Source organism: Dipodomys ordii, unplaced genomic scaffold (genome assembly GCF_000151885.1).
Source record: "Dipodomys ordii isolate 6190 unplaced genomic scaffold, Dord_2.0 Scaffold25, whole genome shotgun sequence".
NCBI classification, from domain to species: Eukaryota; Metazoa; Chordata; class Mammalia; order Rodentia; family Heteromyidae; genus Dipodomys; species Dipodomys ordii.
The window spans coordinates 21,781,747-21,798,653 of NW_012267241.1; the positions used below are offsets into that span (position 1 = coordinate 21,781,747).

The 16,907-nt window shown below is 37.0% G+C and overlaps 1 protein-coding gene across 1 annotated transcript in view; it reads right to left on the bottom strand.

The window, feature by feature from the left end:
- Window positions 1-16,907, bottom strand: part of Yes1 (YES proto-oncogene 1, Src family tyrosine kinase) — a 71,659-nt gene that overhangs the window by 10,893 nt on the left and 43,859 nt on the right. Inside the window, exons 2-10 of the mRNA XM_013014936.1 lie at window positions 16,434-16,706; window positions 14,042-14,141; window positions 10,763-10,861; window positions 9,232-9,335; window positions 8,990-9,139; window positions 7,261-7,416; window positions 6,965-7,144; window positions 3,467-3,543; window positions 719-872 (exon numbers count right to left, since the gene is read on the bottom strand). Of these exons, the coding sequence (XP_012870390.1) occupies window positions 719-872; window positions 3,467-3,543; window positions 6,965-7,144; window positions 7,261-7,416; window positions 8,990-9,139; window positions 9,232-9,335; window positions 10,763-10,861; window positions 14,042-14,141; window positions 16,434-16,698 (1,285 nt within the window). The 5' untranslated portion in view covers window positions 16,699-16,706. The remainder of the gene's footprint in view (window positions 1-718; window positions 873-3,466; window positions 3,544-6,964; window positions 7,145-7,260; window positions 7,417-8,989; window positions 9,140-9,231; window positions 9,336-10,762; window positions 10,862-14,041; window positions 14,142-16,433; window positions 16,707-16,907) is intronic.

The following is a 16,907-nucleotide window of genomic DNA, read 5'->3' on the forward strand; positions in this document are numbered from 1 at the left end:
GCCATGTCAGTAACAAATGGGAGGCACAGGTAAAGAAGGATATACAGACTTTCATAACCAATATAACCAATGCTAAAAGGGACTGGGTCAAGTGGCTCAAGTGGTAGAATACATGGTTGGCACAGCAGTAGCTGCTTACAAAAAGATTGGAAGGAGATACTCCATCTAGAGGTAACTGTATCAAGGTAGGGAATGTAGGAGGTTGAAAACAAAAGATACTTAAATCAACATTTATCAACTTTGAAATACTGGCCTAAATGGCCATGGTTAAGTGGAGTAAGGGGGTTAGCCTGTATATTACAGGATGTTTAGCAGTACACTTGGCTTTTACCAACTAGATGCTAATAGTAGTGTAAGAGTTGTCACAACCAAAAATATTTCTACATTTTCCCATGCCTCTTAGGGATTGGGAGATATATTATCCATGATTGAAAATTTCCTATTTAAGGCAATGATTTATGAAGTTTGTTTTTAAAAAGGAATTAAAATAGATATTTTTTATTTGTTGATGTGCTGGAAGAGAATACTATTACTTGCTAGTAGTAGTAGATACTAGTCAAGTTCTTTCCTACTATCAAAAAGCTATGATAGTATCTAATGCATAATGAATCAAATAATGGTTTCCATAAGACCTTCGAGGGGAATTAGAACACTTCTTATTCTTGTAAAACTTTGTGTTTTCAAGAGTGTTAAGACATTTGTTTGGAAGTAATTTTACCTTGTCTTGCTGTGTATTCATTGTCTTCAATTAATCTTGCTAAACCAAAATCTGCTATTTTGCATACAAGATTTTCTCCTACAAGAATATTAGCAGCCCGAAGATCTCGGTGAATATAGTTCATTCTTTCAATATATGCCATACCATCAGCAATCTTGGAAAGAAAAAAAAATACTAAACATATAATACAAAGGAAAGCAGGGAGAAACAGTTTTGCTTGATGTCAGATGTATAACTGAAAAACAGATTTGTTATTTCAAAAGATAACAGTAACAGTATAGTAGTAAAAATCTTGGGAAAAGGGTATTGTAGTCTAAGGTCAGCCTGGGCAGAAAAGTTTTCAAGACCTCAACTCACAGTGGAGCACAGTGACACACACCTGTCATCAAAACTAGGTAGGAGGCTAAGACTAGAAGGAGGACTGTGGTTCCAGGACAGCTTGAGCAGAAAAGTATGAAAGACTTCATTCTCTGAGGAAGGAAGCTAGATGTAGTGGCTAAAGACTATAATCCTAACAATGACAGGTAGCCTATTGTAGGCAGAGCCCAGGTCAAGCACACACCTGAGGTGGAAATAACCAGCGAAAGCAGGCACATGTGGCTCATGCCTGTAATCCTAACTACTCAGGAGACTTGAGTTCTGAAGATCTCAGTTTGAAAGTCCATGAAACTCTTATCTCCAATTAACCACCAAAAAGTCAGAAGTGGCACTGTGGCTCAAGTGGTAGAGCATTAGCCTTGAGCAAAAAAGCTTAAGGACAGCACCAGGCCCTGAGTTCTAGCCCCAGGACAGACAGACAGACAGACAGACAGACAGACAGAAAGACAGACAGACAGACAGACAGACAAACAGACAGACTTACATACACACACACACATCACACAAAAAAAAACAACAACAAAAATAACCAACAAAAACCAGAGCTGGAGGCATGGCTCATGCGGTACAGTAAGTAGCAGCCTAACAATCATGAGGACCTGAGTTAAAACCTCAATGCTCTCCACAACAACAAAAAGATAGTACAGGCATAGTCTGGAGAGGAAAAAAATAGCAACAATAAAACAAAACACTGAAATAAAAAATCTGGAACTGGGAGCTGGTAGCTCATGTCTGTAATCCTGACTACTCAGGAGATTTAAATCTGAGCATCAAGGTTCTAAGCCAACCCAGGCAGACAAACTCAAGAGACACTTATGTCCAATTAACCACCAGTTAATCTCCAATTAACCACTAGTTGAAGCCCCAGCACCAACACCAAAAAACAAAACAAACAAAATATCTGGGATTACTTAGAACCTCTGGATAGAATCCCATCAAGGCCCACGTCCATACCAGGCAAATATGGCTGGTAATCTGTTAGTGTATGGCCTAAGAAAATAACTTTTTTTTGTGTGTGTGTGTACAGATACTGGAATTTAAACTCTTGGCCTCATGATCTCTCTTGGTTTTTTTTTTTTTTTTTTTGCTTATGGGTGCTCTACCTCTAAAGCCACACCCTTCACTTCTGGCTTTTTCCTGGTTACTGAAATTAAAAGAATCTTGAGGATTTATCTGCCCACGTTGGTTTTGAACCCTGATACTCTGGTCTCAACTGCCTGAGTAGCTAGGATTATAGGCATGAGCAACCTGTGCCCAGTTTCCCTCACTCTCCCCCCTAATACTGAGGTTTGAATGTTAAGCACATCTCCTGCCTAATTTTCACATTCAGTTATAAGGACTAAAAAAAGGAGGCAGTGCAATAGAATTTTATGTAGCATATAGGCCTAACATATTTACCTGTTCTTTTTACAAAAGAGGTGGGCTGATTCCCCTTATATCCAATGTCTAAAAGCCTTGAGGTTAAGGCCTGGCATATGCTTGTCTCATAAGTAAGTTTTTCAGCATAAAGTTTCTCTGAACTGCCAGATTCTATGAGCATGAGGATACTCACTGGGAACTAAGAGCTGCAGAACCAGCATATCAAATGAAACCAGTAAAATACCCCTTGAACATTACCATCAATCTTAACAGAAAGTGAACTTAGAAGAGTAAACAAAGGCTCTTTTTTTCCCCCCTGGTCCTGGGGCTTGCTTGAACTCTGGGCCTGGGCACTATTCCTGAGCTTCTTTGAACTCAAGGATAGCGCTCTACTACTTGAACCACAGAGCCATTTCCAGCTTTTTCTGAGTAGTTTATTGGCGATAAGAGTCTCATGGATTTTCCTGCCTGGCTTTGAACCTTGATCCTCAGATCTCCTGAGTAGCTATGACTACAGGCGTGAGCTACAAAGGCTCATTCTTAACTGTATACTGACATCTTAATTTTTGTTTTGTATTATAGCAATAAAAAAATGGAGCACATACTTTAGACATCTAATATTCTCTTTGAAATGACACATCTATTTTAATCTTCTTAAATTTGTCTGCTAAAATATGAATATAAACTTTACATTTGTAGAAACGTTTTCTAAGAGACCATGTGATATAGTACAGCACTAGAGTAGGAGTTCTACAGCTAATTCTAAGATTGGTTCTGCTGCCAAAAAGCTATGCAAATTTTAGAGACTTCTGGTCTTAAGATACTGTTATCTGTAATATTAGGAGAGTACATCTGATTATCTACAATGTTCATTCCTCTTCTAAAATTCCATTATTTCACTACATAAAATATAATATTTATAGATCCCTGTTAAGATTCCACATTTACTCTATGTATTCTACATTTTAAACATATACTTTCAATTTAGATTGACATTGTATATGCAAATACCTGAGCAGCCATATCGACTAGTTGTGGAAGCTTCAAATACTTTCCATCTCCTTCCTTAAGAAAATCTAATAAGCTCCCTGTAAGAGACAACAAGATTATTTGTGGAAAATAAGCACCTTTTATATTAAGATTGAAACAAATACTCCTTCCATCCCCAAACAAATTATCCAACAACAAAAACTTTTGACTTTTCATTTTTTGAATGCCTTTTGGCAGATTTGAAATTTCAGGAAGATTCTGGAAAATATTCCCTTAAGAAAACTGAAAACTTCTCTAGATAACACATGAAAAAAGGAAATACATGTAAATTTCCTTATCCCAAGAGAAAACACCACCATATTAACCTTTTTTCCTTTGGTTGATCAAGTCTTTTTTCCCTTGTTTTGATTCTAACCTTGACTTTAAAAATAGTTTTAAGCCCTATTTTAATTCAACCTGAATGAAGAATTCAGATAGCTGGGACTATCCTGGTACAGTCGCAACTATACAGAACTGGCTAAATTAGCTGCTATGGAAGTACTGCACTCAATTTTAGCAGAAGACACCAGGAAACAGCAAAATGCCATGAATATAACAAAGTGAAAGGCTAGGAATGCAAAGTCTGGTTGTTGCTTCTACTGCCAGTTAAAAGTGTATCTTGACCTTGTGAAAATTAAAATGTGTTTGTGACTCTAACTAAGTATCACTATTCCACAATACTGTGAAATTTGTGAAATTTATGTAATCATCTAATCTCAGTAAAGAAAAAAAAGTGGGAGAAGGGATGGGTTAGGAGAGATGGGTGACAATGTTGTCAGACACTTTGTACTCATATACAGTTTTGTAGAATGGGAACTTCTTTGTACAACTACTTAAAGATAATAATAATAAAAAAGTATACCTTGAATTTAGTCAAGAGAAAACAGCAGATGAAACCAATTAAGGCCAATCTTTAAAACATAAACCTGGACCATTAAAAGTAGCAATGCTATGTATGTGAAAAACAAAGGCTGAGGAACAGTTCTAGATTCAGAGACTAAAGAGAAATGAGAACTAAATGTAATATGTGGTTATGGATTGGATACCATGATCAAGGTAGTGTGTAGTTGGTAGACTGGCCAATAGGTAGGGATATCAAATTTCAGGTGAAAAAAAAACAACAAAAATAATGGGCAGGTTGGGGTATGTATGACTCAGTACTTTGCATCCCCATGTTCCTGAGTTTGATCCTCAGCACCACAGGAAGGAAAAAACAACCATGAAACAAACTAAAAAACAACAAAATCACCACCAACAAAATGCAGACAAATTTGTCCAGAACAGTAAGGTTTATACTAGAGTACATGAAGCAATGAGTCTGGATGGATTATAGGGGGTTAATGGTTAAGTAACTCAATATTAGAATGGGTGAGGCTGTTAACAAGTTTTGAAACTAGAAAAGGCTTTTGTTACTTGTAATTTAAATTCTTCCACCTGGAAATAATCCTCAGTTACTTGCCAACACAGAATTCTACTATTCCCTCCAACTAAATAGTTCTTAAAATTAATATACAGAGCTAAATGAACCATCAGCATTTTCTCCATTTCATCTCTTGTACTATCAATATTTTAATTGTAACATCTACCTTGTCCCTCCTTCCTCTTCTAGTTCATTCAATGTACCCTTTCCAATAGCTTACTGAACAGCTGTTTGCAAGAGAAACTCCTTCTAAAGAATACCAGGCACTTTGGGACTTTCAGAATGTTTTAGCTATCTACTAATAAAAGTTGTAGTGGTTGATTTGCTAGTTTGTAGTTGCTCCTATCACCACTAGATGGAACTACTTCATTGGTCAAAGTAAACTGGAGAGGGTGACATAATTTAGTGATTTAACTAGTCTGATTCAAAACATCAATAAATAAATTTTAAGACAGATCTGATTCAAAATGGGCAAAATACAGTCAGTCATCACATTCTGTGACTATTGATTCCTCTTCTAAAGTGTCACCAGACTAGGAACAGAGAAAAGCAATATTATTCTCTTGATTCTGGCAATAATTAACCTTTGTCACCCAAGATCTAGGTTGAAAAGAATGGAGAGCCCTGGCCAGTGGCTCACACCTGTAATCCTAGCTACTCAGGAGGCTCAGATCTGAGGATCGTGGTTCAAAGCCAGCCCGGGCAACAAAGTCCAGGAGACTCTTATCTCCAATAAACCACCAGAAAACTGGAAGGGATGCTGTGGCTCAAGCGGTAGAGCACTGCCTTAAGCTGCAGAGCTGAAGGAAGGACCCAGGCCCAGAATTCAAGCCCTATGACCACCAAAAAAAAAAAAAAAAAGAGAGAAAGAAAAAGAAAGGAATGGAGACAATTCCATTGATGGTAGTGAAAAAAGAAAGCTTCTGAAAGTTCTGGGTATATATGGATTGTGGTTATATGAAAAATGAGTAGATGGGGCTGGGAAGGTGGCTCAGTGGTAGAGCGCTTGCCTTGCATGCATGAGGCCCTGGGTTCGATTCCTCAGCACCACATAAGCAGAAAAAACAAAAAACAAAGCCAGAAGTGGTGCTGTGGCTCAAGTGGTAGAATGCTAGCCTTGAGCTGAAGAGCTGAGGGACAGCGCTCAGGCCCAGAGTTCAGGCCCCACGACCGGACCCAAAAAAAAATGAGTAGAAATGAATTTCTTTAACTTTACTTTTCTGCATAAGCATCTTTCTGATTTTACTATTTTAATTCCATATATTTACAATTTTTTATTTTTCACTTCACTACTTTCCATTTTCTTTAGTTAAATTTATTTTCAAAACAGATTCTGCCTGCTTAATTTCTTTCTAAACGTTGTAGTATCCTCTGGAAAAAGTGAAAGTAATAATTTTTCCATAAAGTATCACATTTCCTCTTTTCAGATTCCTATATAAAAATATTGAACGTACTAAAATAAAAATGTATAAAATTAGATTTACTTTTCTTTTTTCTGTTTCTCTCTCTCTCTCTTTTCTGGTGTCAGTTCTGGGGTTTAAACTCAGAACATAGGTGTTAACTCTGAGCTTTTTTTTTTTTTTTTGCTCAAGGCTAGTGCTCTGTCACTTGAGCCATACCTCCATTTCCAGCTTTTTTGGTGGTTAATTGGAGATAAAAATGCTCACAACATTTCCTGCCTGAGCTGGCTTTGAATCATGAAATTCTCAGATCTCAACTTCCTGAGTAGCTAAGATTACAGGTGTTAACCACTGGCATTTGGCCATAGACTTACTTAAAAAATTTTTTTTCCAACATAAATAGTCTTAAAAAACACACACACACACCAGGGCTGGGAAGGTGGCTCAGTGGTAGAGTGCTTGCCTTGCATGCCTGAGGCCCTGGGTTCGATTCCTCAGCACCACATAAGCAGAAAAAGCCAGAAGCGGTGCTGTGGCTCAAGTGGTAGAGTGCTAGCCTTGAGCTGAAGAGCTGAGGGACAGTGCCCAGGCCCAGAGTTCAGGCCCCATGACCGGACGCCCCCAAAAAACAAACAAAAAACCACACCAATATATACATACCTTTTGACATAAATTCCGTGACAATATAAATTGGCTCTTCAGAAACCACAGCATATAGTGGAACAAGTTTGTCATGTCGTAATTTTTTCATTATCTGAGCTTCTTGAAGAAAAGCTTCTGGCATCATTGTACCTGGTTTTAGTGTTTTAATTGCTACTTTTGTGGTTCCATTCCATGTTCCTACAGAAATAATACCTTTTACTACTTCAGCATATGTTTTAAGAGATTTCATGGCTAACTTCAGTGAATAACAGTTAACTACTTAAACATATAAACTAGAATTTTGGGATTCTTACCCATCCATACTTCACCGAAGCATCCTTGTCCTAGTTTAACCTCTAGTCTCAATGACTCTCGAGGAATTTCCCAAGCATCTCTTGCTAGACCTTGAGTCTGGGGTTTCACAGTTGGACAAACAGTTGTTAACTTGTGGCATAAACCATCAGCATGATCTAAATAAATAAATAAACTACACTGTAAAATGCATTACAAAATTAAGCTACATAAACATAGTATATAATTGTTTTTAAAAAGCCTGAATGTAGAAAAACAATAACAATGTTTTATCAACTTTATTCTAAAAACATAAAGAAGCAAAAACAGAAGTGAAATGTTATAAATATGTATTTTTTTACATTATTATCTACTATATACTATGTTCTAGCTAGTGTGCTAATATACTGTATACATACATCATGTAAATGAGGCTTGGAAAGTTATGAAATTCTCCCAAGGCTCCAAAATTAGTAAAGCCATGAAATTTAAATCTAGGACTGTCTACTTCCAAAGGTTTGGTTTTAATCACTAGGGATTTATTTATTCCCTAACTATTATTGGTTACATAAAATAACCACTAATTTGTAACACTAAAAATCAAGGAAGAAGTCCTTTAAGGAGACTGAATTTTAACTAGAGGAGACACAAAACAAGGGAACACAGATTTGTGAGGGCATTACTTGTACACCTTATTATACAATTGTATGAGGTACTCCTCCCCTTCTCATGTAGATATCACACCAATTACATTCTTACAAGGGCAATTAGAAGTCATGACACTTCTTGGTGACATGTTTGATCAACGTCAAGACTACTGATTGACTTGGTAAGACTCAATTTGCAACACGCTGTCACTATGGAAAAAATTACTATGGAAACTTTCCCTCTTGTAGTGCTACCATGTGAACACTTTGATCTGCATTCAGATATCAAATTGGCAATGAGAAGTTTTGAGACACAATACTCTAGTAATGGATACTTTCCAAAGGTCCTTGAAAGACAAGAATGTCTACGGTTGCTTTAATTTTCTAGGATAAGACAGACAAAATTTCATTGTGTTTGAATCTTAAAAGGTACATTAACACCCCCCCCCACAAAGGTAAAGTAATCCAAGAGAGTATCGGAGATAAAGTGTTTAGTTTTGCCTACTTATTTATGCCCTATTAATGTCTATAATGAAATTTTTGTTCTTTTTAAAACATTTCAATTCATCTTGAAATCTATGCTATAAAATGAATTCTAATGTAAACATTAAGCCAGTGAGATATAAGAATTATAATGAGGGGCTGGGAAGGTGGCTCAGTGGTAGAGCGCTTGCCTTGCATGCCTAAGGCCCTGGGTTCAATTCCTCAGTACCACATAAGAAAAAAGAAAAAAGCCGGAAGTGGCGCTATGGCTCAAATGGTAGAGCGCTAGCCTTGAGCTGAGGGACAGCGCCCAGACCCAGAGTTCAGGCCCCACGACTGGATTCCCCTCCCCCCCAATAAAAAAGAATTATAATGATAGTCTGAGTTTAGCACATTATCTAATAACCTAATTCAGATACTAAGTATTACCTGTTTTATTTTTTTAGGGATAGGGTCTTAATTTATTGCCCAGGCCTTATCCAGCTTTTGTTTCCCATTTTAAAATTAGAATATAAATATTTATTGGGCACATACTATGTATAAGTGTTAAGAAGTTTAAGACTTGGTTTTGTCTTTAAAGAGGATGAAGAAATAAATTTTACCTCTGAAATAATTCACCTACCTGTGTAGTGTTTCACCAATTTCTGTAGAGTATCAAATTGTGCTCTGGTTGTAATATAGTATCCACCATTGTCAAGTTTTCTAATTTTGTAGTGTTTCACATTGTCGCCCCTTACCTCATCCCAATCACGAATAGAGAGGGAATAAGCACCTAGGTGTAAAAATAAATTCCTTTATTATACCTTCCTCAAAATATTGCTCACGGCAATTTTCTACTTACATTAGTGTAATAACAGTTCATACCTTTAGTAGTTTCACTTTCTCTTACTAAGAATATACCTCGTTGGTTGCCAGGATTCAGCAATAACCTTTCAGCATCTTTTCTTCCCATTTTGCCAAAATACCATCTGGAAAAAAAATTAATGGTACTGCAAGTTGGAAAAATATCAAAGTCAAAAAACCATACATAAATATCAGTAAGAAGGGAACACAATAGGGAGAATGACAAGGCATGGCATACAACCCAGGTTTTTATTTTTTAATCCGAAATATAAATATGGTGATGTTCTAGTAGTCACATTTATAGTATTTTCATATATAGATTACTCAAAATTTCTCTTGAACTCTACCTAGAAGTCCTAGAAATAGTAAAAGAAGGAAAGAGAATACAGACCCTTTCTGTCAGTGACAGAGGGAAATGCCTGAGTACAATGAGGAGAACAGAAGTTATTCTCTAGGAATAGAGTGATCACCTATATTCAGTAAGTTGCAAGTATAAGTTTCATGAGTTTGACTTAATGGAGGTGAATGACTAAAAATGACAAGTTCAGCTATGGAAAAATTTACTGAATACTGGAGAAGACAAAAGAAAGAAATAAAAAGCAACAAATAGAGTAGAAAAGAGTCATTGAGATAAAATATGCATCACTAATAAAAAGCAAGCAAATACTGAAACAGTATCTACTATATATGTATGGAACTGTGCTAAGTGCTCTAAAGTGAAAATGAAGTAGCATTTATGGACCAGGTAAACTGGTTTGACCTAAAAGTTGTAACCAAAAGTTACCTACTCTCTCTCTCTTTTTTTTTTTTTTGGTTGAGTGTGGTGCCTGAACTCTGGGTGCTGTCCTTCAGCTCAAAGCTAGCACTCTACCACTTGAGCCATGGGGCCACTTCTGGCTTTTTCTGCTTATATGGTACTAAGGAATCGAACCCAGGACCTCATACATAAAAGGCAAGCACTCTACCACTGAGCCACCTTCCTAACCCACCTACTCATTTTTAAAAGCTGTAAGAATATTACCATAGAACTAGGTTTCCCAGTTGTTCACATTTTGCTTTGCTGTACGCACTCGTGTGTGTGTGTGTGTGTGTGTGTGTGTGTGTATGTGTGTCCCTGCTCTTTCACTATTGGAAGTTACAAACATGTTGCAATCGTTAATACTTCAGTGTGAGTTTCCTAGAAGACAAACATGTTCTCCTACACAAGCACAATGTAAGGACCTGACAAGAAATTTACATGATATAATACTAACTGAAGTATATAACTGAAGTGAGTTTGTAGAGTATGTAAAGAATGAATATAATTTTTAAAAAACAAGTAGAAAAATAAAGCAAAGAGAGGAGGCATAATGCTGTATGATTAATGCAGATTCATCTGATACTGAGTAGATATATTAATTATTAATTTTCAACTTGTGTCTATTAATATGATACATTAGCTGTATTAAAAGTAGTATGTAATTGTGTGTGTGTAAAGTTGTGGTTAAGTAGAATGTGCATTAAAACATTTTTAAAGTCAAAATAATAAATAAAATATGAAGTATTGCCATACTCTTCTGCCTGAATGGAATCTGCAGGCGCTACATAATTGCTAGGGATATAACCGTTCTTTCCTGTAGCAATTGATCTTGCTTCCCACCAGTCTCCTTCCCTGTAACACATAAAACAAAAGTTACCAGTTAAGACTATTGCACCAAAGTTCTTGTCTGAAGCAAGTAAAAGGTATTATTTCTATTTTGCAATGTAGGCACTCATTTGTTCAAGAATTCAAAAGAACAACATTTAAAAGATTGGTTACATGAGTTAAGACTAAACAAAAGTAAAGCTGTAAAGTTATATACGTCTGCTCCAAACCAACAAGAAAACCCCTCAAAACATCAGATACTTCTACCACTTAAGGCCCATCTCCAATCTTGCTTTTCAATGGTTATTTTTGAGACAGGTTCTCATTTTGGCCTCAGTGGGCCCCTGAGCTGTGATCTGCCTACTTTAGACTTCCCATGGTTGCTGGAAGCACAGGTGTACATCAGTGAACTCAGATGTGAGTTGAGATCTTGAAGCTGTCCTTGAACCAAGATTCTTTCATTCTCAATCTCCCAAGTAGCTAGGATTATATGCATGACCCCCTGGCAACTAGTCACATGCTTAAGCTTAAATTTTAGTTATGATTTTCTTTTTTTTTAATTAACAAGTTTTTTTATTGTGAAAATACCGTACAGAGGGGTTACAATTACATGAGCAAGGTAATGAGTACATTTCTTATCAAGCATTGCTGTTTTCTCCTTTGTTTCCTGCCTGCCCTCCTATCTCCCCCCAGCCCCTTAGTTATGATTATTCTTTCAACTTAAGATAATAAAATGCTGACTAGAGTTGGGGAGATAAATCTTTCAAAATATTCTGTTTGGACTACTTCTAAAAAAAAAATTCTTGGGCTGGGAATGTGGCTTACATCAAGAGTGCTTGCCTAGCATGCATGAAGTCCAGGGTTCCATTCCTCAGTATCACATATAAAGAGAAAGCAGGAAGTGGTGCCATGGCTCAAATGGTAGAGTATTAGCCTTGAGCAAAAGATGCTTAGGGACAGTACCCAAGCCCTGAATTCAAACCCCAGAACTGGCATTAATCAATCAATCAATCTTCAAATAGTTGTAGTAAGAGGGGGGGGGTGTCTCAATTTAACATGTTCATTTATATATACAATGCCTTTTTTTTTTGGCCAGTCCTGGGGCTTGAACTCAGAGCCTGGCTGCTATCCCTGAGCACCTTTGTGCTCAAGATGAGCACTCCACCACTTGAGCCACAGCACCGCTTCTGGCTTTCTCTGAGTTTACTGGAGATAACAGTCTCATGGACTTTTCTGACTGAGCTGGCTTTGAATTGTGATCCACAGATCTCAGCCTCCTGAGTAGCTAGTACACGGACACCCATGTACAATGCTTTTTGATCAGTGTCACCTTACTGTTCTCCCTCTCTCTCATATATCCCTTTTCCGCTTGTCTTATTTTCTATTTATTTTCCATTGAATTTTATGACTGTATTTGCCCACCATTCCTCTCTCCATTTGTCCACTCCTTCTTAGCTCCCATGTCCTTGATACACATTTCAGCTTCCCAACATTCATTCTCTTACATGACCTATTGATTGCTTAACAGGATGTGTGGAAAACAGAGATAGTCCTTAACCTCACGGAGCCCACCATCTGTCACTGATACTGACACTTTTTGAGTTGATAAATCTGTTGTTTATTAATACTTGTGACTGCTACCCACTGGATAAACAGAAGCAGCATCCTGATTATGACAAGCAAATATATCTCCAGTATCTCAAGTATCTCCTAAGCCACTCTGAATGACAGGCCAAGTGACAAAGTATAATTTAAAATTTGATGAGAATATGACTGAGGTTTGCACAGGGTGCTGTAATAAATACCCAAGAGAAACAATAAAACAGGGTGTGGGGACCAAGCTAGGTATGAGAGGCATCATTTAGAAGAGACCTATGAACTATATTTTAAAGAATGAGTAGGGTGGTAAGACAAAAGAAATGAAGACTGGCAGTGTGGCTTTAGTGACAGAACTTGCCCTACACACAAAAAACAGAAGTCACACATGGACATGGAGAGAGTGGAAACTCCAGGACATTCAGAAAATTTCAATTACTTCAGTATGGGTGTGTGATAGAGTGAGAAAAGAGAAGCAGACACAGCAAATTCTCAATGCATGATTATCGTTGCTGTCGTTTTTCTTTTATCTTGATAGTATTATTGGCTATGGAAGGATTTTAAGGCAGAAAGACAAAATCATACTTTATTTTCTAGAACAATAATTGGCAATGGATGGAAATAAAGATAAGGAAAAACATGACTGGAAGCAAGGAGCCCATAGTATGTGATTTGAGATATTACAAAACGGCTGCTAGGGTTGTTAACAAAATTATTGTTTTTCCTAACAAGCACCAAGTTTTTTTGGTGGATCACTAAGTGACAAAAAGTCTAAGAGTCACATAAAGAGAAAACAATTTGGTACATTTGGGGAAATAAGGATTTCTTACCTAATTTTTCCCTTGTATATTTTAGGAAAAATGAAGTCTTTGGTGTTAAGGTGGTTGAATAGATCAAAATACCTCACAAACATGTAAAAAATAGAATGAGACCAGCCACTGGTCATTCATGCAGAGGATAGTGATTTGAAGTCAGCCAAGGCAAAAAGGTCTGTGAGACTTCAAGATAAGCAGCCAAAAACTGGACTGGAAGGGTGTGGCTTAAGTGGCAGAGAGGGAGGAAGAAGTTAAAAACTATTTTTAAAAGGGAAAGAGCAATAATAAAGTTACACTGGGGGTCAATCTGACCAAAGTACATGTGTATTTGTATGAAAGAATCACAAAGAAACCCCTTTGCACTCTAGTAAAGAAATAGCATCTTTATATCATCTGGTAATTACACAGAATTCTCGTTATAAGCATTTTTTTCTTTTGTTTTTGGGATACAATCTTGATATGTAATCCAGGATAGACAGGATCTATGTAGCCTAGACTGGCCTCAAAACTTGTGGATCTTCCTGCCTCAGCCTCCTGGCTGTTGGCATTATAGATGTACACTATCACACCCAGAAGTCTTCATTATTAAACCTACTATTTTGTGGGAGTGTAACTTCTGCTGCAGTAGTATTATGCCATGTATCTCAAGAAGCCAAACGCATTATCCTATCCAACTCAACAGTCAGAGACTTAGGCCTCTTTCTCATCTTCAGATCATTAATCAGTTTAATGGTTTTGATGTAAAGATCAGGTTTCTGCCAACAATTCTCTCTCACAAAATATTCATAGTACTTACGTATTGTTAATTATTTGAAATCTTTCCCCCTTCTTAAATGAAAGGTCTTCTGTAGTTCTGGCTTCATAATCATATAAGGCCACAAATATAGTAACACCACCTGGCAGAGGAAGAAAGAATCAAGGTACATGATACAGATAAATCAATAAAAAAGAAATAAAGAACTACTGCCTGCAAAAAAGAAAGAAATAAAGAAAAAAAAGCTTGGGGTCAGTGTCCTCCTTAGTCTCTAGTATTTTTAAAATAAATTAGGCTTTGGACAGCTGCAGTTTCATAGAATGTTCTTTGAGATTTTCCATGAAAATAGTCTCTAAATCATAAAATTTTATCGATGAAGGGGAATAAGTTAAATTTCAGTTTATGAAGGAATATTTCTGGTTTGAAAATACAACTTTCAAGTCAGTCCTTTAGAAGGATGACTGACACTGATCTTCTTTCTTCTTTTTTATCTTCTCAATTTCTTAGAAGCAACGGATGTACATTTCCCCCCACAATCATTAACAGGAATTATTAAGATTTAATAGTTTTTTTTACATTTCTGTACCCTTTGTCTTGTATGTAAGTTCATCTGATTTGGGGAGGGGAACTGGAAGCAAAGAAATGGAAACAAAGGGCGAACTAATTCAGCAGTGATATTCACCAGACACTATGTTGGAAATGAACTATACAACTTGAGCAGAAGAGGGGTCAGAAGGGGAAAAACTGGAAGAGAATGAAGGAAGAGGTGACAATGTCCAAAAAGAAATGTACTTAATACCTGACTTACATAACTGTAACCCCTCTGTACATCACCCTTACAATAAAATTTTTAAAAATATATAAAAGATTTAATAGGATTATTTATTTATACTTATTGTAAAAACAAGTCACATTTGTCTTAGAAATTAAATTATATGGCTGACAGGAGTTCAAGCATACATTCCCCAAAACCCTGTCACATTTAACAACATGTGCACAAGGAGATGAGCATACTACACAACCAAACTTTGTGTGCAATCTAAATAAATTACAACAGAACAGATGTATGCAATATGTTCAACATTTCAGTGTCTACAATTACTCAAGGCAGGTATTCTGGTATTCTCATTATTCTGTTTTTTAAAAATTGTATACATTTATTATGTATAATATAATTTTAAATTGTGTAAATTATGGAATTTATTATGGAATAAATTATGATTTAAGCTAAGTAGCCTACCTATTACCTCACAGTCATCATTTTTTGTTAAGAAAACAATTTTCAAGAATACAATAGTTATTATCTACATATTTTGTCATTAATGACTAATATTATTATTAACGATATATTTCCCCCATGGTATCCTTTTGAACATTTTAAGATTTGTGGTATGGGAGAGCAAACCCAGAACTTCAGGCCTGCAAAGCAAGTTGTCTACTACTGAGCATTAGCCTCAGGCCTGAACAATATATTCTTAATCTGAGCATGTATATCCTATACTCAGTACAATCCACTGACTTGCCAGAAACATTATTAGTTTATATCCATCTACTCATGGGTATAAAATGGAGAAAATTTGAGGAGCTAAATAATCATTTAAGGGCTGGGAAGGAGGCTCAGTGGGGTAGAGTGCTTGCCTTGCATGCATGAAGCCCTGAGTTCGATTCCTCAGCACCACATAAGCAGAAAAAGCTGGAAGTGGCACTGTGGCTCAAGTGGTAGAGTGCTAATCTTGAGCTAAAGAGCTGAGGGGCAGCACCCGGGCCCAGAGTCAGGCCCCACGACCAACAAAAATAAATAAATAGGGCTGGGAAGGTGGCTCAGTGGTAGAGTGCTTGCCTTGCATGCATGAGGTCCTGGGTTTGATTCCTCAGCACCACGTAAGCAGAAAAAGCTGGAAGTGGCGCTGTGGCTCAAGTGGTAGAGCACTGTCTTTGAGCTGAAGGGCTGAGGGACAGTGCCCAGGCTCACAACTCAGGCCCCACGACCGGCAAAAAAATAAAAATAAATAAATAAATTTAAACTCTTTTTCCTTTCTAAAATCAACAGTATCTGATAGAAACAAACATTCTGTTACTGCTACATTGCCATCTAACATTTATTTACTAACTGCTATAGTATTTTAATATTTATAGCTAGCATTTTATAGTCCTGAGAATTAATAAACTTCCAGAGGGACTGATGGAAGTTTTAAACCAGTGCCTGCCACACAGACACCCAATAATTACTTGGACAATGAGTTAATAATTAGTGGTATAAACCAGCACAAGATAATCTTTAGATCATCATTAAGTTTCCCCAAACCATATCCATGTACATACTGACTAACTTCTCTTAGATTTTAATCTGTACATGTAAGTTTCTGGCAGACAGAGTTTAAGTAAGTACTGCATAAAGTTATGCTCTCAGCATAACTGTCAGTTTAAGTCTCACCTGTTAAGCCAGTTGGATATGAAGTTGGCACCACAGAGAATGAAGAAGATGCTCCCCCAAAAGGAGTTACTCCTGAGGATCCTCCAAATGGTGTCACGGAAAGATTGCTAAAATTAACCGAAGCTCCCTTTGCTGATGATGATGGTGTCACTGTAGTGTGGTCTGCTACATAATGGCTGACACTTGTACTGATAGGCTCTGGAGGGTTTTCAATCGTATATTTGATGGCTGGACTTTTGTTTTCTTTACTTTTAATGCAGCCCATTATCAAATCTACAGAGGTAAGAAAGACAAAACATTTGAGTAGTTAACATGCAGGATACTTTAAAAGGTACAGCTGTGAGGTGCTGGTGGCTCACACCTATAATCCTAACTACTCAGGAGGCTGAGATCTGAGGATCACTGTTCAAAGCCAGCCTGGGCAGTAAAGTCTGTGCGACTTTTATTTCCATTAACCACCAGAAAACCAGAAGT